The following is a 20,851-nucleotide window of genomic DNA, read 5'->3' as shown; positions in this document are numbered from 1 at the left end:
TCGTGCTTGTGACTGTTTGTCTGATCCCTGACGTGGTGGTTCAGTACAATCGCTTGTTTTATTACATGGGTCCTGTAGCGTATGTATAACCGTGACAAATTGGTTGCATGTGTATTTGTCGGTGGAGATAGTAGTGTGCTTACTTGTCGGTGAAACTGGATTCATACTCCTGTTTTTAAGATCACTTTTCTCTGCCAGTTGTGAAGGGTCGCTTCTAAGCAGTGGTTGCTGATCTAGATTATACTAATACCATCGGACCTACTTGCCTCTGTTTGTGAGGTCCCTTTCCCAATCAATCTTAACATGGAAAACCGTACCAGGTTGGGTCCAGAAATCCGTTCCTAATATACTGTAGTAAAAGAATGTTCTGATAAATGTTGACCGGGTCTAAAGAGGCTTCTATAGATCTTCTCTAAATGTTGCTCGTTTACTGTATGACCTAAGAACAGTATCAGTAGACAGCAGCTGGGTATAAAGCCTGGATCTTGCAGTGAGGTCAGTAAAAAGAGTTGATCATCCTCATTTTGGGATTAAAGATATCAAGAGAGATACCAATAACATTGAGAAACAGAGCCACTTGAATTAATCCCGACTAAATGCACATGTTGCAGTCCTCTCAACGTGTGCAGTATTAACCTGCAGCTGTGCCATTTTAGAAGGCAGGGAGGCTACAGTAACAACTGTCGTTTCCAGAGAGGACTCACTGTAGAGTAGCTCTGGAACTATGGACTGACTGAACTTCAAGAAGGCCTGATTGCTACCGTGAAAGCACTTACATTTATTGTGAAGTGAGCTGGAGCAAACTGTGTAATTAATTCTTCAAAACTTTAAAGCCATTTGTTACAGTTTTCAAACAAGAGCTGAAATTAGAGGGTGACATTGAAATTCCACAGAAGCCATCAAATTGTTCAAGGTCCATGCTTTTAGCACAGTGTACTGTAGGCTTTATGTATATGTGTGTGTGTATATATATATATATATATATATATATATATAAAAAATATGTGTGTGTGTGTGTGTGTGTGTGTATATACTCTCCAATTTAGACACTATGGGGTAGGTGTACTAAGATGGGCCAGTCATAGCGCAAATATAACGCAGTTTGCTTTTTTGTTATGACATTTTGTCGTATATACTAAGAAAAAATATGTTGATGAAGAGAGCCGCAATATACTAATTTAAATATTATCCGTAGTGCACTTTTTTTTGTACTTTAGCCTACTTGTAACAAAATAAATCATGCTGCTGCATTGTACACATTGGTGACCAATGTGAATAATAAAAGATTATTTTCAATTTAAACTAAATGATTTTCGGGTTTTTTATTTCATTTTAATTATTATTATTTTTAACTTGTTCTACTTAGTAGCCTAGACAATTAACACACATTTCTGCAGAACGCCCAGAATTACATATTCATTTAAGGCTAAAGCGCAAATAAGAACTGCAGCTGCAAAGCATTCGTTAAAATGATGCGAACAGTGTTGCGCTTGTTTAGTGCATTTCACGCTAGACTTCCGACTGGTTTGCATGTGGTTTGCAACGATTGTGACGACGCCTGTAGTACGTTTACCCCTATGTGAGAAAAACTGTAACCTTACATTTGAACTGTTGTACAAAAACCCGGTCTTGTAATAAAAACCAAAACAACAATTATTCTTATTTGCTTTATTGACCATAAACAATATGGCTGTGAAGCGAATAAACACAGAAACAGATTTTTTTTTATTAGAACGCTGCAGATAGAATATATATATATATATATATATGTATATTTAGAATCTTAAATTATTTTTCTCCCGTTTTTTTTTTTTTTTTTTTTCTCCCAATTTTGAATGCCTAATTTATTATTTTTCTCCTTCACCGCGGCGATTCCTCACACAGCCCAGGGACCCTAGCCTCAGTGGGCGTCTTTTTACACCCAGGAACTCGAGAGCGGATGTCTGCAGGCTACCCTTCTCTGGAGGACAAAGACCAGCCCAGCAAATCTCTGCCCCCAAGTTCACTCGGTGCCTAGCTGCAGAACAGTGAGAAGATACAGTCCAAGCTGGATCCCACCTCTGCAACCCCTGAGCACCAAAGCCAGTGCTCTCCCCCAGAGTCCTCAGCGAAGACAGACTGCCTTGCACAACCAGGATTTGAACTTGCGATCTCTGGTTGCATGACTTCCCCTGCACGCCGTGCGGCCAGATGGATACTTAAGAAAAGGCCTGCATGCACATACCATATATTTACAAAGAAACGATAATACTGTATTCCTTGTTAACCTCCGTGCTATAGCAATATAAAGCATCCTGACTCTCCAAACTTAAAATTAAAATTGTATTTATTATTACATTGCAAGTGAGTGGATTCAACTGGACTTATTGGTCATATGGCAAGTCCCAGGCAGGCTACAATTAACTGTCCTGACAGTCTCTAGCTACTGCACGCAGTATATTCACAATTGACCACTGAGATGCTGGGAACCAACAAAGTACAAGAAGCCATTGTCTCTTGTTACGAGTGGAGGGCGTTCCTTAAAAAAAGGGGTGGGACTGACAGTGATGTAAACCAATCACATGTCAGAGGGGAGACTATTTCCCGGTGGTGTAAGGATGTTAGGGCAATAGTTCCATCTATTTTTGCTCCTCCTGAGGTTTTAACCAATCATAGGCCAGGATTTACAAGCAGTGATGCTTTTAATACACTTTTGTATTTTAAACTGTACAATACGTTGTTGCAGACAGATGTTATGGACAAACGCATACTGTAGTAAACAATTGCTCCAATAGTATATTTATTCTCCTCCTGGACAAAGCGTTTAAAAATACATTGGGCCAGATAGATCAGTGCTTCCAATTCTAAGTGCAATTTGCACACAATTTGTGAAGTATTAAATACAGCTCTAAGTGTTACAAAACCAAACAAGACCTTGATACAGAGTGTTCTCTTCTGTGTTTGAATGGGTATTTTGACCTTGGTATTGTCACACCCTTTAAAGGTGGCATTGGTTACCTTAAAAACTAAAGAGGATTATTTTTGCATAATTTAGAGGGGACATGATATGATATTATTTGTTATGGTCAGAAATTATATGAGAATCGATTTGGATTGTATTAACTAAACTCAAGCAAAATTACTCAAATGCAATAGTACTTTGGGGGGGGGGGGGGGGGGGGATAAATAAATAAATAAATATACTGTCTAGTTGTATTGAATATCCTCTCCCAGGAAGCACAGGCACAAAACATCTTTCAGCATATGCAATTTGCATAGCAGATGATGCTGTTTGTGAGGCTGGCATGCTGATATATCTTTGTTAGTTAGTTACTTGGAGAGCAAGGTCCTTATTAATAAAGCAGATGAAAAGAGAATTCAGGATGTTAACTGAACAATGGATGTAGACAAGGCTACATAATGCATTTTACAGTAATTAATGTATTCAGACTCCATGCTGTATATTACATTTTGTTTTGAGGATCAAGTCTTAACCTGTTTTTATTAAGAGGCTAATAAAAAGGTGTTGTCATTGTCACAATGAAAATTAGAAAAAAATATGACTGTTTTTTTATAATTGAGATTCCTCCCCCCCTCCCCTCTTGGATCCTTTTAATTTACTACAAACTCGGAATTTATTTATATTCTGATACATTGCGCTATATCATTTCTGTTCTGATTACTGGTTAATGGCAATTGTTATCATAAATGTTGTTGAGTGCTTTCATTGGGGTGATTAGAGTTGCAAGGGGGGAATGGGGTTTAAAACCCTTTATTTTGATTGAATAGGAGCTTGTTAAATAATGAAGTGAAAGTAGGTTCATTGAGGGGGGTGTAACAGACTCTTGCTATCCTTGTTGATTGACTCCGATCTCATGAATATGATACTAATTATAGTAATTTAGAATAAAAAGTGGTGATTTAGCAATCAAAGTATGCTTTTCATTCTGTGAAACCAGAATGCCAGCTAATGGTGGGTGACCTTTTTGTAATACAAATATTACATTTAAACTGACTGCTTGCAGTGGTGGTTTGATGCCTTGGCACCTTCTCGTTAGAAATGTGTTAATTGCGTGCATGGTTTGAGGCAGTATAGGGAATGCCACAAACCGTAGAATAAAAAACATTCGCCAAAATTAGGTAAAATTCTACCAGGAGGAAGATCACTCACTTGTTATGTATCTGTAACACAGCCTGCAGGTGCAAGTTCCACAAACTAAATTACAGGGCATAGTGGCATCACTGGGTAGCCTAAAAAGCAACTTCAATCTGATAGATAAGTGAGCATACCATTGAAAAATAAAAACCAAAAAAAAAAAGATTGCACACATTCACGTGTGTCCTTGATGGTGGCAGATGGCTTTTCCCTTGAGACTAATTAATCAGGATGTGTTGTGGTCTGCCTCCCGTCCTGGACAGGTCCGAGCTGCATGTGGAATTGTGATCTGTACAGATATCGACAGAATGAAGCATCAGGCACTCATTAGTACTAACAAGTTTCATCACCACCAGTGAACGACGTCATCCAGTTTCCAAAACAAATCAATTGAGAGTGCTACCTTTGTAAGATTGTATGTTAACTTCCTTCCTTTCTTTTCATTTGTTTGTTGATATAGGGACACTCCCTGTGGTGATTTTAAGGTGCATTATTCATTGCACAATTTAACCTTGTTTTACAGTACCCCGTACTGGTTTCATCCAGACATTTAAAATGGTACTGGAAAAGAAACCCTGTACCTTTTTTGTAAAAATTAACGGCACGTAAATAAATCTGGAGCTACATAGAGTTCCTGTGATGAAATACATTTGAACAGCACAGTACATCAAAATAGTCAGTTTATCCACGAAAAATCTAAACAATACTAGCATGAGAAATAACATGCATGTAATGATACTAGAAAGAAAAAAAATGCACTAACTGTAGGGCTTCAGGTTTGTGTGGAAAAGCTGTGTAGTGATGGTTGTCTTCCATTATTGAATTACATTAACCATGGGGGTGTACGATGTTTGGATCAGAAGCCTGCGCAGTTTAGATTATTGGATTTAGGTTTTATCAAAAGAAACAAAACGGTTATTTTGCACCTGAAATTTATTTATATTTCAGACAATCAATACTTGAGTCTCCCAAGTATCAACTATTTTGTACTATAGTTTGCAATCAAGTGCATTCTTTTCAGGTTACCGAAACCCTGTACTGTGAAGTAAACAAAACGTCCTCTGATTGCACCAGCAAATACTGGAGTTTTCCCACCATTGTTTGCACTAGCATTATACTTTTTGGCCAGTTATAGAAGCTATCATAATTACAAATAGAAATCCTTTATTTTGACAGCTCCAAGTGTGCTGTCCTGATGGATGATATGCTCTAATTTGAATTTGTATGGCGTCCCTCGGCTTTTACCAGTTTACACCTACCCAGCGTCTCGGGCAACCACAGTAATCAGCAGGAAGGCGTTTGGAAGATGACACAATCATAATTACAGCCACTCTGAAAAGCCCTATTATTGACCAATTTGGAGCTACTAAAAAGCTTGTTTGCAAGCACTCTGCCAGTAAAAAGCATTGTGCCATGATAAGCGATGCTGAGCTGAAGGAATATAAAATGAGGTTTCAAGGTGACTCGATGATGGTCCCAGGTAGGAATAGGGAAGTAAATGATTGAAGTGCTGGGTTGTTTGATGCAGAATGGTATGTTTTAATGAGCTTTTTCTGAGTTTGCACTGTAATGCATTTGTAGATACTTATATAAAAATGTTCAGTTAACGATTTTCATGTAAACAAAGCTAAGAAACTTTTTATTCTCTAGACTAAAGTGATCAATTTTGATTAAGCTTAGTTTTTTTTTTTCATTGTTGCACTTTATAGTCCCAGCTTGTGTGAAAACTTGCAGTTTTAAACTACAAATTCTTGGGGAAAGAAAACTTTGCCCCACCATTGTATATCCAAAGTGTGTACATACAGGAGCAGTAGGATCGTTTAAATAAACAGAACAGAGTTGGTTCAGTCGCAAAATTGCTCCCCTCACTCCTGAACACACATTTTCTTTGTCATTTGACGAGAACGCTATATTTCTGTTTACTCAAAATGATTTAAAAGCTACACGCAAAGAAATTAGATTATAGACCCTACTCTTGGAACATTTGCATGGTTGAAATTCAAAGAAATACATTTGCTGTGCTTTTGTTTTTTGAGAGATTACCAGCTTGATTCTTTGGACTGAAAGCATGCTTTTGACTGCAGCCTGCCATCTAAAAGAAATTGGTTTACTGTTGTTATTTCCACATTGCTGTTGCATTTAAAATAAAGGTTGACGGATTTTCAACAGTACAAAATATTTCACAGGCATTTCAGATATAGTTGACAGATGTTGTTGGGGCCAGTTTTTTTTTTTTTTTTTTCCTCTTGCAAATTGACTTCCATCTGATATTCTGCCCATGGAAATAAGCAGTGTTATTTGTAAAAGCAGGCAAGCTGTTCTTATTTTGCTGGATGAACAAATGCATTATTATATTCCACACTACTCAAGCTCTATAATTCGTTTTAATAAATCTAATCTAGTCTCCATGTTCTCTGTCGTACCAATCTAGATCTAGATAGGCATGGTGCATCATTATGCAGAACCATGCTGGAATGTTGAGATCCAATTAATTTCAGTCCTGTCAAAAATGCATGTCTTAAACAGTCTATGTTCTTTGTAAATAAGAGTAAAGTATCTGATAATTCCAGGACCTTCACATTACTAATTACTTTCTGTAATCAAACAGGTTTGTCCAACAACAACAATGCATTGCCCTATTTACATTTTTGATGTTGTGGATGCCTAATTAAAAAGGCTATATTGTTTCTCTTTATTATAAAGTCATATTTCCAGGAATACACTTGATTTTGGTTGTATTGATTCTTTTTTTATCATCATCATCATCAGGAGTTCTTCCCACCATAATCACCCAATGTATTTTATTATTTTTTTTGTATATATATTCTGTTCCCTCATCTCCAAAGTAAAATAATAATAATCATGTAATCTCATGCGCATTAAAGTCAATAGCAATTTCAAATTTTCAGAACTCAGGATAATGCTTTTATTTGTAGTACATAATCTCAATAGACATACATCAACTGTATTTGCCAAACTGGTCACAGTCAGAAAATGTATTTCATTGGTTTAGGGTTGAATGGTAAGAAATAAATAATATGTAATAAAAAATACATCAGAAGAAGCCTTGAGCGTATGATCTTTTTCTTAAAGCGCTGTCCTTTTTGATACAGACCTGCATTCTGACAGAAAATAAATTAATTTGCTCCATAAACTTGAGAATTTTATTGGGATGAAGCTGCTATTTTTCAATAACTATTTATGATTCACTCCCAGTATAATAACCCCCGCCACAGGTGGTAAAGAAGAGTGTATCACAAAAACAGGATTAATTATCTCATTTGGCATGTATTCACTAATCAAGCTGAAAATTGCATGGCAATGAAATATGGAATATTAATTAACTATTGATGATGAATTAATAAGGCAAAAAAAAAAAAAATTGCAGGATTTTGCATTTAGCTGCAGTAACCATTTCCATGCTATGATGAAACAGAAGTTTAGTTGGTTTGAATTGTGTCATTAAGTCCTGGGATCAGCCTATTTGCCTTTCTCTGTACTTTCAAGTGCAATGATGTATTTTTTGTAGTGAGGTGACCAGAACTGCATGCAGTATTCTTGGTGGGATCTAACCAGGGCATTGTATTATCTTATGATAACCTCTCTAGACTTATATTTCATGCTTTTTTCAGTCCTCGTCCCCTATTTCCATCTCGTGTTTTTTTTACTTATAACCTGGATTAGTATGACCAATCTGCAATGCTCTACATTTCTTAATATTTAAATGTATTTAGCCACACTTGCCCACTTACTGAAAGAAAGTTAAATGATAAATGAACTGAGCATGTGTCATTAAATTGTATTTAATTTAATTCGTTCAGCATTTCTATATATACCACCACTGAGTCATAGTTTTTATAAATGATATATACAGTGACCTTACATACTTTACTAATCAAGAAAATCACACAGACTCATTTAATTTGAAGTTTTAACGAATCAGAGCATTAGTAGTGCGAAGTTCCTGTGCTAACTGTAAAATATATTCTCTCCTTGGTAAATTCTTCTCTGTACATTCTTTGTAAAGTACCCAGGAGTTGATGGCTGCTAGGTCAAATACATTGTAAAACACCTGAAAAGGCCACTGTCGGTAGCCAGGCTGAAAAGGCTGATTGAAAAACAATAGACTGTCAGTCATTCACTCAGGCAGAGAGTAGAGACTAATCTAATTACAGCTAAGCACACTGCGGACTAGTAAATAAAAATAATAAAGTAGAATACCGTTCTGTATAATCACAATACAATTGTTTGTGTGGCCGTCAATGTGACTGCTTCCGGAGTTTTTAGGTATAATGTAATATCTCCTTTATTTCTGCACTCCCGCATTTCATGCTTTGTGAGAATATTTAATACATGCGGACAGAAAGGTACATGAACACGCAGCCCCATATGTGTTACACGACTGGAGAAAATTACATTTTAAAACCAAAAACCGCCAAAGTGACTACCGCGGGGCTTCTAGTGTTAAAGGTCTATCTGGCAGTCATTTCGGCTTGCCATGTCAAAATTGACTCTGTCTCCACAGGAACTTGAAAGGCGCTCCGCGGCTTATGAAGTACATTGTTCCTCGCTGGGAGCTTAACGTGGTGCTTGATGCACTCATGAAGCCTCCATTTGAGTCCTTGCATTCAGCTGAGCTAAACTTTTTATCGCTCAAAGAGGCCTTCTTGCTTGCAATCCTCTCTGCCAAGCAGGTGAGTGAGATGCAGGCATTCTCAATTGCGAAAGCCTGCTTTAATTGTTGCAGAAGCCAGGACAAAAGCTACGCTCCGTACTATCCTGCTTTTTTTTACCGACAACCAGTCTGGAATTGGAGGCTTTCCATCCGCCACCTTTCCGCCCAGTGCAGGCCCTAGCGTATTATGTTGACAGGACGAAAGGTTGGAGGCAGTCCAAACAATTTTTTGTCTGCTATGGGGCGAAGTTATCCGTAGTCAAGCCCTGTCTAAACAGAGGATGTCCAGATGGATAGCAGATAGTCAGGACTGCGTATGAGCGAGTCAACTTGCCCCCTTCAGAAAAACTCACTGCCCATTCTACCAGGAGCATGGCAGCTTCATGGGCTTTATTCCAGGGTGCATCTGTCAAAGACATGTATAATGCAGTGGTGTGGGCTATTCCCCATACCTTCACTAGGTTCTACAGACTGAATGTGTGGATCATCAAAACCCTGGCTTTGGAACTAGACTTCTGAGTCGACCCTTACAACACAAACACAGACGTGAGTTTCTCCCTCAATTTTTAGCTCTAACTACTTGTTACTGGGGTTCCTAATGGTAATGCACAACGCAGCCTCTCGGCTTAGCCTTGTAGCACTCCAGTCATTCTGCAATCTTGCCCTTGCGACGGCTTTGGTACACTCTCCCATTACGTAATGGTTACATTTCGTACTTGAAACGGAATGTTAGGTTATTATCATAACCCTGGTTCCCTGAAATAGAAATGTAACCGTTAACCTTCAAGGTCACTGCATCCATGACTGCAGCAAGCTTGAAGGAAAAATAACTGAGATCTGTGCACGCAGTTCATTTATACCATTGGGGGCTGGCATGACTGTGTCACAGGCTTTGGTATAGAATATTCAGGTTTCGGTAAACACCCATTAGGTAATGGTTACATTTCTACTTCAGGGAACCAGGGTTATGATAATAACCTAACATTACTTTTCCTGTCATGACAGACGTGGCGGAAGCTGCTGGCGGCTTTTCTGTAATAGTTACTGTCGTAATCCAAGGGGGTTCCACAAGTATCATCTTCGCTGTCACATCTGCAGAAGTAGCCACTTCAGCTGAGCTGTTTTCCTATTTTCATAGGTTTAGTGGGCATAAGTGACACATGGCATTTATTAACTACTTAACACTTGGATAATTGGTCTCAGTGGATTGAACATAAACTTGTTTTTCCTTTTTATTTCCAAATGGAGACAGGAAATGGCACTAATGGCCTATTGTTGCTGCTATGATTTTTCTAATGGGATCAGCCCATTCTGTTACCCTCTTCACACTCTCCAGTCAACACGTGTTCTCAGCGCATGTTGATCTTGCATTATTTAGGCCGTCTGAAATGGGTTCTTGTTTTCTAAAATAGTAATAAAGCACAGGTATAATTTATTATAAAATTACAGTAAATTGTTTGTTAAATAAAAAATACAATATCAGACTTGAGAAAATATATTTATATCAGAGTGTCAAGGTTAATGCATAAAGTATATTTACAAAATGTGTATGCTTCTACTATGTTTTAAATATACTGGTACTATCCTTGTTCAATCTACTAGACTTCAATTCAGTATTCAATTTGTATTGTTTTTATTTTATTTTTATTTTAGAGGGTGCTTTGTCTAATCCTTTGTAGCATATCTAGTTTAAATTGCATTCTGCTTTAGAACCTCTGACTGGTTAGTTAGGAAATTAATTAAAGATTTTCAGATTGACTTTCTTCGCTTTGTTACCAAAATAAATCATCTGTACCTGATTTTATTAAAATATATATGAGCGCAAAGTTATCTATCCGTCTGTCAGTCAAACAGATGTGCATAGATTTTAATGAAGTGTTAAAGTAGTTCATAAATCGATTTTATTACGAAAAAAAAGAGAAACTTTACTTAATTATGAATGGATTTTAAGTGGAAAGAGCTTAGACAAACCAAGTACAATCTAGTGGTGTTATGCAGAAGTTACACATTTGGCAATACAGTTATACAGCTACTTTCCACCCAGGGAAACGTTTTCATTGCAATACGATGAAGTTACTATCAAACAGCATTGGATATTATTACTGCCCTATTGGATAAGGAACATTTCAAGCTGTCTGGGTATTCAACTCACCTAGACAGTTGGAATGCACTTAACTATTCTTTTATTTTTTTGTATTTGGGCATTTTATATAGTACACAAAAACATGTGGATATATACTGTCTTCTCTGGTGTTATATATTTACTTATTTTAGTTGGCTGGGTTGCCTGTCACATTAGTGCTGCACTCCACTGACCTATTGAATTAAGGTGAAGAAAACTAGAAGTAATTGCACATCCTCCTGTTTCAACCTACCTTCTTTACAACTGGAATTCAGGTCTGTGGAAGGCAATGACCACGGGGGTTGCCTACGGCTGCTGCTGTATTGTCCATCAAGGATTTAGTGTGGTTCCATCCTGCAGTTGTTATATTGTAGTTTGCAGCTGGCAATGCAACGGAGAGACTATTGTTAATCAGAGTAACCTAGGGCATGGAATGAATTTTAAACCAAGATATAATATTCTAAAGAAGTGTGAGAAAATACAACAACATTTTATGTGCCTATGTTATAATTATAACTGTTTGGTGCCGATCTAAAGAAGTCGACAAGGTATGTAATTAAAAAGACTGATCCTGCAAATGTTCAGATTTACACTGAATTATAATTCCTTGGTCTCTTTATACTACATGTGTCCGTTGGTTGCGTATCCTACTGTGCAATCAAGTGTTGACAGTTTGTTGACATTCCCCAAAGGATCCAAAAAGCCATGCTCCTGCTATTACAAAACAAAAGGGGGTTAAATATGACATAGGCAAGCTCTTTTGAGGCCCAAGAAGCAAAACTGAAATTTGAAATGGTGTCACAGTTTATTGAAAATAAACATACTCACTTTACTGTAAAATGCCAGATTTTCAGTAGAAATCTGTGAAGACAACAGTATGATGAAGAACCAGTTACTGTATTATGATGAAAAACGACAATAGGTATATGCGAAGAATATATGGAAAAATATCTTCTCCAAGCTTGTTTGATTAATATGTTTTCTGGGAAGTATGGATTGTACATTGGTTTGTATTTTAAATGGAAGTGCTCTTGGTGGCTGCTCACTGTTTAGCCCTTTGTATTCAGTATCTGGGCATTATGGTGTTTACTGTTTATGGAAAGTTCTAAACACCACACATATGCAAATAGGGTTTCACGAAAACCCTGTTTTTAAGCAAAAAAAGGTTCTGAAAAGTGGGAAGCATTGATTAGAGTGCTACTATAAATACAAGAAGGACAAAGAGAATTTTAAGTCATAACATGACCCATAAGAGCACTCGCTTCTGAAAATTGAAAGTAGAAAGCTACTGTCATGTCACCGATGCTCGTAATAATAGGTTTTGCATGTAGAGCCCCACTCATTTATTTACTTCAGCCATTATTGTACATTTAAGAGCAACCCCGCCCCCAACCTCATTACAGAGAGTTTGTGACGTCAAGGCAAAGAGATTGAATCTAAATCTATGACAGGAAGCCTGGACATCACTTTCCAGCCTTGCCTCAGACTGAATTAAAAACAATCAATCTGAAAAGGAGTCCAGCTTCTTTATTAATGTCTGGTTTAGTCTGAACTTGTCAGGTTCCTCTGCAGAATAAATGCACTATGTACCTTGCTCTGTAGTCTATAATTGCATTTCACAATGTCTGATATTTACAGCATAAAAAAAGGGATTTCTTTGTGTTATGAATCTGAATAGGTACCATAATCTGGGAGAAGGATGTAATTTACACCCTAATCAATTAGAAAATTGTCTTTCCTTGCAATACAGTCAATCACTCCTGGAACATGAAATTTAAACTTCCCATACTTACAGATCCAGACCGGGTTAGTCATTCGTGAACTGGGCATGTAATGCAATTCTGTTGATATACTGTCAGATCTTTGCAGTGCTTATAGGAGCAGGACAAGCGCTTCAAGAAGGGATGGTGCAAGAAGGGACAAATATCCACCAATGGGAAGTACCTTGCATCCAGAAAAGGAGAGTTGTGCTGTAGAAAGTGTTTTTACTGCTGCCAGGTATGCCTTGTAATACTGCCTAATGTACTCTCTTTCCTATCTGTCTGACAGGGATTATACAAAAATACTCAGAAATGTGTGTCTATTACCAGTGTAGGGATTGTGTACAGACAGAAGGTACATGCTTTTGAAATATTAGGGCTATACATACAATTTATCAACAGTATCTTATTAAAATACTTATTTGTGTTATTTTTTGTAGGATATTTGTCTACTGAAGTTAGCACCACTTTTTCAAATGTTTTGTATAATCCTCCTATTGTATTTGGAAGTTGGTAAAATTTCTATTATATAGCATTGCTTATTGAAACCGCTTGCTTTCCTTTGCTGTCTAATTGACAGTAGAAGTGAGCGATGAGAAGTTGAGGCGGACAGTTTGAACTGTTGTGGACGGGTTGTTAAAGGGACTGTCAAGGAGAGCTAATCAATAGAGATGGTGGGCAGCCCGCAGTTGAGGTGCAGGTTAATATCCAATCTGTATTCAACGGGCTGGATGGATGGGAAGAGAGACTGTGGGAAAGCCAGCAAATAGGCTACAATACATGTAATGGGTAACTGGGTCTAAATATATTAATATGTATTGATGTTTTATACTAAATATGAATTATTTTGAAATTGTTCTACTGTAAAGTTTTGGTTAATGACTTGTTGATGTTACTTTTATATAGCTGCATGTCCATTCAAATGACGCAAATGAAAGTTGGCCTTTTCTTAACAGTAAGAGAGAAATCCAGTCGAACAAGCTGCTTTTTTAAAACTGGGAGTGTCTGTAAATGTTTGGATAACTACAACACTAAAACTGTCATTTACATAAATAGAATATTACCTTAATATGCACCAGTTGGTTGCACTTTTGACAATGGACCCTTTGCAGCTGCATGTTTGTTTGTTTTGACATTTTTTACAAACAGTTTTCAGGCAAACAATGCCCAGTCAATGAAGACAAGCACTGTTATTTCAATCCCTTACTTATCTCAGAAATACAGTTGAGTTTCAAGAGCTGCTTTGCAGAGATACCCATACCTTAATTTACTATTTAAAGGGCCTGCCATCATTGATGGAGGGTGTGTTTAAGGAAAATTAAAATGCTAAACAAATGCACATGGAGTGATTGATTTGTCTGTTTTTGCCCCATTCTTGAGATTATGACCGAGTGTTTGTGAGCCTTGCTGCATGATACCGCGGTTTATCACCAGGGTCTCGTGTGAGTGGATAACTGACTGAGTGCTGCATGGTGTGTTTAGGACTGTCAGCATTGATACTGAATAGTTCCGCAATTGTAGTGGGAGACGGACAAAGTTAATGTTTGAGATTAATAAACGTTACTGCTATTTAGGTGTAAAACAATTGGCTGCACTGTAATGTGTTACAACAACGTATGTATGTTCCAGCCTGTGCTGCCTCGATTTGAGTTTTTTTAAAGCCAGTAGCCACTTCAGAAATACTGTAGAACAGAAGTAAAGCCAGCTGGATTAACATTGAAGACTTTTACAAGTTGCCTTATAGTTTGGTGTGAACTGTTTTAATATCAAGGTGTAAATAGGTTATAGGCAATAATGAAGTAGCTGTGTAGTGCAAAGGGTAATCTCATGACAAGATTCAGACAGTGACTGCATTGGACAGGGTATTGCACAACAAGGGGCGTGTGTCTGTTTTTAAAGTTATTGCACAGTAACAGGCTTTATGAACAAGATCACATATTATACCGCGACTGCTCTAGAGTTTACTGCACAATACAGGGGTTAAGACCAAGATCAAATGTGAATTAATGGCGGTGTGCTGGTGGGTTTATTGCACAGCATGGGTTTTATTACTGCATGGAAGGTCACCACACAGAACTAGGCTTTGAGTGTGGGAACACCTGAAAGAATAACTCGAGGCTTGTCAGGTACTCCTAAAGTAGCCAGCATTGAAACAGTGATGGTTTTGACAGGGCTAATGTGGAGCACAGGGGTTAATGACGGAGGTTGAGTAAAGAAAAATGTTGTTAATTAAGGAGCTCAGTGAGACTGGGGCTGATATTAAGATCTGAATGCAGTGATGGGCTGTCAGTAAGATGCTGTACAATATTGAGTTGTAGTAGCCCCTCCCCCGGAGAGAGTTAATAATTATATATATATATATATATATATATATATATATATATATATATATATATATATATATATATATATATATATATTCCCTTTTTTGTTGTACAATAAATCTAAATGTACCAGTTGCATTGTGGGGAGAGTGTATCGCATAGAACAGTATAATCATAAACGGTTTTACTCTACCAAGCAATACACGATTAGGCAATAAAGTACCTGGCCAAGGAATGCATCGCTCCTCAGCGTTTGCTTTGATGCCCAATTCAATGAAGAGTGGACCTAATCTGTTCCATTTAAGAAGGGATAAGTATAGCGCTTGGATTATCTGGGTTCTGAAATTGAGTTTATTAAATGGCTCTATTTTGTGAACTCTTGCTGTAGTACTTCTTACATCTTTTTGAGTGCCAAGTATTCATGGAAAGACATTTATCTCTGTTCACGGTGACATATATTGAGAGGTGAGGGATAAATGGGGCTCAACAAAATACATTTTTTTTGTCCTAAGACCAATTTAATTCCTACTATAAAAATCAGTCTGTATTCGTATCATTGAGAATTATACACAAACATTTGTATCCTCAACATACACACCAGTGAGCTGTGTTATCCTGTACCTGTGAAATAGGCATCTCATCTCTGAGTGTATGTGTGTAAACTTATTAAAAAAAAAAAAACACTGACCCACCTTAATTTAGAAAGCCAAACTGTAAAGACAGCTTATTAAAATATGTGATATTTTAGAGCAAATTGCTTTTGAGCTTTTGGAATAATCAACTGAAATAAATCATGGACATTTCTATACCAATTTAAGGGTAAGAATGCTATGCAGTGTATATGATTAGGACAACATATATAATTTAATTAATGTGGACATGTATTATAATGCTATATAATATCTTTATAATACAAGTGCTTGGAAGACCAGACCACCTGTCCATTTGACATCGAAGCGATATAAATTCCTTCAGGGAATTGTTAGCTGGGTGAATTAATGTGCTGCTTTTGCACACTGACCTTTGATCTTTTTGTTTTATCTTTAATTGCTCATCAAGGGAGGGATGACAGTTATAGACATAGCAGCATTGCAGTTCTTTATTCCCTGGCCAGTACAAATTGCTCACAAGGTTAGGGATGTTCCAGGGCCACAAAGAGGGAGGGGGGGGGGGGGGACTGCAGCAGCTCTGCATCAAGACCCCAGTTACCGCTGTTCTTTTATCAATGGAATGTATCGATATCGGAGGCAGAGTAGTCCAGTGGTTAAAGTCCAGGGCTTGTAACCAGAAAGTCACCGGTTCAAATCCCACCTCTGCCACTGACTGACTCACTGTGTGACCCTGAGCAAGTCACTTAACCTCCTTGTGCTCCATCCTGCGGATGAGATGTTAAATCAATGTCCTATTGTAAGTGACTCTACATATAATGCACAGTTCACAGCCTACCTCTGTAAAGCGCTTTGTGATGGTGGTCCATTATGAAAGGCGCTATATAAAAATAAAGATATTATTTATTATTATTTTAATAAGTGATATCGTGGGATTTAAATAATAACTAACGTACGCTTGCAGGGACATTACTTTTTATTGCTAATCCTGCTAATACAAGCGCAGTATAATCAAGTTTATTTTATATTGAAATACAACAAACCCTATACATACCAATCATGTTCAGTCTCGCAGACAAACACCACACACTAAAGTGTTATATAACAATTGTATTACGCTGTTCAGCCAGATATACCCCTTTTGCCATACAATAGAAAGTAGCAGATTTGTCTAAATGTTGGTGGATGTGCTTCTGCACACTGATGCGGTAGGCAAATACTGAAGCATGATTAATTAGAATGCAGAACATTCCAGAACCTTTCCTTAGGCTGTAGGAAACATGAAAGGGGAAATGCATGTTTCTCATCCTGGCTTCTCCACCTAAATGTAAAATATGATAATGAATAGATCTACTTATCTCCTGTCCCATAAAACACGGTTGCTGCTCCAACAGTTCCAACTATTTGATTACATGATAAATCCCCTCACTGACAGTTTTCAGCAGTGACTGATGAGACTTGACAGATTTAGATAAACAGCTGTCTCTGGCGACCAGATAGTCAAGGATCAGATATCACAGAACACATTGGGGCAGGGCTTCAAGAAAAGTGACAGTCCAACATGGTGCTTGCGTGTCGGTTGTTACCAGAATTCAAAGCAACGGGAACTGTATCATTCAGTTCAAGCCCTGAAATGAAAACTATTCGAGTTACACATAAAAATTGAATAAACAGCTCAAAACTAAATTCAGGGGGACGTGTATCAACGTCAACTAATGCAGCTCTACGTTGGCGGAGTGTAAAGTAGTGCTCTGCCGCAGCACAAATTTTACCCCATCCCAAATGTATTAACTGGCCCATTTAAATGAGTAAGATGCCACATTTAAATGGAAAAATTTAATGAACCAAGTTTATTATACGACCAGTACAAACAATTGTACACAATGAAATAGCCAGTATTGAGCTATAATTTAATCCTCAGGGAGATCAAAAAGGGTAATGCAGACCACAAATACTCTTCCTTCTTCTCAGTACTCTCCCTCTGTTCCTGGGTTGTTCAGGAAGGTTAGGAGCCTGCACTCTCCGTTGTAAGAAATGCCCCTGAACATTCACAATATCACAAATTTCACGGAAATCGTATATTTGACTGCCTACCATGAAAAATATGCATTTTATTTCTCACAGTATTTTACATTACTGTACTGTTCACTCCCCTGTTGATTTCATACTTTTATCAAGTAGAAGCAGTGCTTCTGCAGCCATGCATTTAGTTACTACGGCAACAGGGTCAAACAAATACCGGCTTCATGGTTAGTGAATTCCTCATACTGTACAATGACATTTCTATATACGAGGAAAAATACAAAAAGCTTCGGTTTTGTCATTTCAGGTTTGCAGTTAACGTTTCTCCTGTGTTTTAATATTTTGGAATTAGAGGCAGCAAAATAGGCTATAAATTACACAATCATTTTAATTGATGTGTCAACATAAGTTTTAAAGGTTTACAAATCTTGAAAATGTTGCAGAATTTGTCATTCAAGGTTGTTTTCTAAAAACTCTAATTTGTCTGCTTGTTTCTTTGTTTTGCAGCCAACATTTTAAACGTCTTGTTTCCAGCAGAAGTTTGTTCCTTTTTTTACATTTTAAAGATTGTTTCAATCGAGTTACAATGTACATTTTTAAAGAGTTGACTCAGTAGCAAGGCTAAATGTTAAAATGTTTCAGCCTTGGTTTATGGGTGATGTTCTTGATGAACTATCAATGATAACATATTTTAGGCATCAGTAGAATATTATGTAAATAGAAAATGTGTTTTTTGTTTTATATATATATATATATATATATATACACACACTACCGGTCAGAAGTTTTAGAACACCCCCATTTTTCCAGTTTTTATTGAAATTTAAGCAGTTCAAGTCCAGTGAATAACCTGAAATGGTACAAAGGTAAGTGGTAAACTGCCAGAGGTTAAAAAAAAAAAGTTTAGGTTACCAAAAACTGAAAAATAATGTACATTTTAGAGTTATACAAAAAGGCCTTTTTTCAGGGAACAAGTAATGATGGGTTAACAACTTACAGCTGTTCTGCAGCAATGGAAGTAAATTAAGCCTTGAAAGTTGATGCTAACAATTCCTACAGGTGTACCAACTTTTGTTGATTACTTACAAATCCTCTGTCTGTATAAAAGCAGTGTTGGAACAGACTGTGTTACTACACCCTCTTAAGCATTATTTGGACAGTATTGTACTGCAGGAAGTCGTATATTGCTCTCATAATGGCGAGAAAAAGGCAATTAACAAAGGAAGACAGACAGAATCAGAAGACAAGTTTCTGAGAGTCAACAGCTTGCGTGATAGGCGGCTCACAGGACAACAGCTTCAAGCACAGCTTAACACTGGTCGAAGTAAGCAAGTCTCAGTTTCAACTGTGAAGAGAAGACTTCGAGCTGCAGGTTTGACAGGTCGAGTGGCAGTAAGAAAGCCATTGCTAAGATGGCAAAATAAGAAAGAGAGGCTTGCCTGGGCCATGAAGCACCGCCAGTGGACTACTGAAGACTGGAAGAAGGTCTTATGGACCGATGAATCAAAATTTGAAATCTTCGGTTCATCACGCAGGGTTTTTGTACGCCGTCGAGTAGGTGAAAGGATGGTTACTCGGTGTGTGACACCAACTGTCAAACATGGAGGAGGAAGCGTTATGGTCTGGGGCTTTTTTGCTGAATCCAGAGTCGGCGACTTGCACAGAGTGAGTGGCACCCTGAACCAAAACTGCTACCACAGCATTTTGCAGTGCCATGCAATACCCTCTGGTATACGCCTAGTTGGTCAGGGGTTCATCCTACAGCAAGATAATGACCCAAAACATACCTCCAGGCTATGTCAGAACTACCTTAGAAGAAAAGAACAAGACGGTAGGCTTCAAATCATGGAATGGCCAAGCACAGTCTCCAGACTTAAACCCCATCGAGCTGGTTTGGGATGAACTGGACAGAAGGGTGAAAGCAAAGCAAAGCAACCTACAAGTGCAACACATTTGTGGGAACTTCTGCAACAGTGTTGGGAAGAACTTTCCGAACAATATTTGATTTCCATTGTAGAAAGAATGCCACGAGTGTATTCGGCTGTTATATCTGCAAAAGGTGGCTACTTTGATGAGTCAAAAATTTAGATTAAATTTTGTTAAACAAAACGATTCCATGATTTCTTTTTTATTTCCAATTGATTATTTGTTCTATGGTTTAATTTGTACATTGAGACATTTAAACTGCGTAAATTTCAATAAAAACTGGAAAAATTGAGGTGTTCTAAAACTTTTGACCGGTTGTGTGTGTGTGTATGTGTGTATATGTATATATGTATATATGTGTATATATGTGTATATATATATATATATATATAGTACTGTGCAAAAGTTTTAGGCAGGTGTGAAAAAATGCTGTAAAGAAGGAATACTTTCAAAAATAGACATGTTAATAGTTTATATTTATTAATTAACAAAATGCAAAGTGAGTGAACAGAAGAAAAATCTACATCAAATCAATATTTGGTGTGACCACCCTTTGCCTTCAAAACAGCATCAATTCTTCTAGGTACACTTGCACACAGTTTTTGAAGGAACTCGGCAGGTAGGTTGGCCCAAACATCTTGGAGAACTAACCACAGTTCATCTGTGGATTTAGGCAGCCTCAGTTGCTTCTCTCTCTTCATGTAATCCCAGACAGACTTGATGATGTTGAGATCAGGGCTCTGTGGGGGACATACCATCACTTCCAGGACTCCTTGTTCTTCTTTACGCTGAAGATAGTTCTTAATGACTTTCGCTGTATGTTTGGGGTCGTTGTCATGCTGCAGAATAAATTTGGGGCCAATCAGATGCCTCCCTGATGGTATTGCATGATGGATAAGTATCTGCCTGTACTTCTCAGCATTGAGGAGACCAATTAATTCTGACCAAATCCCCAACTCCATTTGCAGAAATGCAGCCCCAAACTTGCAAGGAACCTCCACCATGCTTTACTGTTGCCTGCAGACACTCATTCGTGTACCACTCTCCAGCCCTTCAGCAAACAAACTGCCTTCTGCTACAGCCAAATATTTCAAATGGACTCCTCAGTCCAGAGCACCTGCTGCCATATTTCTGCACCCCAGTTCCTGTGTTTTCGTGCATAGTTGAGTCGCTTGGCCTTGTTTCCACGTCGGAGGTATGGCTTTTTGGCCGCAAGTCTTCCATGAAGGCCATTTCTGACCAGACTTCTCCGGACAGTAGATGGGTGTACCAGGGTCCC

At 37.8% G+C, this 20,851-nt stretch overlaps 1 protein-coding gene across 4 annotated transcripts in view; it reads left to right on the top strand.

Moving 5' to 3' along the window:
* mad1l1 (mitotic arrest deficient 1 like 1) overlaps positions 1-20,851 on the top strand; it is a 246,651-nt gene that overhangs the window by 190,132 nt on the left and 35,668 nt on the right. The window contains exon 18 of one of the 4 annotated variants that reach the window (XM_058995956.1): positions 1,885-2,046. The exons of the other annotated variants lie outside the window; for them this stretch is intronic. Coding sequence (XP_058851939.1) covers positions 1,885-2,031 — 147 coding nt within the window. The 3' untranslated portion in view covers positions 2,032-2,046. Of the gene's footprint in view, positions 1-1,884; positions 2,047-20,851 lie in introns of those variants that run through there. 4 annotated transcript variants of the gene reach the window in all.

This window comes from Acipenser ruthenus, chromosome 22 (genome assembly GCF_902713425.1).
Source record: "Acipenser ruthenus chromosome 22, fAciRut3.2 maternal haplotype, whole genome shotgun sequence".
Taxonomy (NCBI): domain Eukaryota; kingdom Metazoa; phylum Chordata; class Actinopteri; order Acipenseriformes; family Acipenseridae; genus Acipenser; species Acipenser ruthenus.
The sequence above is the reverse complement of the archived record's forward strand: the minus strand, read 5'-3'. Positions and strand labels throughout refer to the sequence as shown.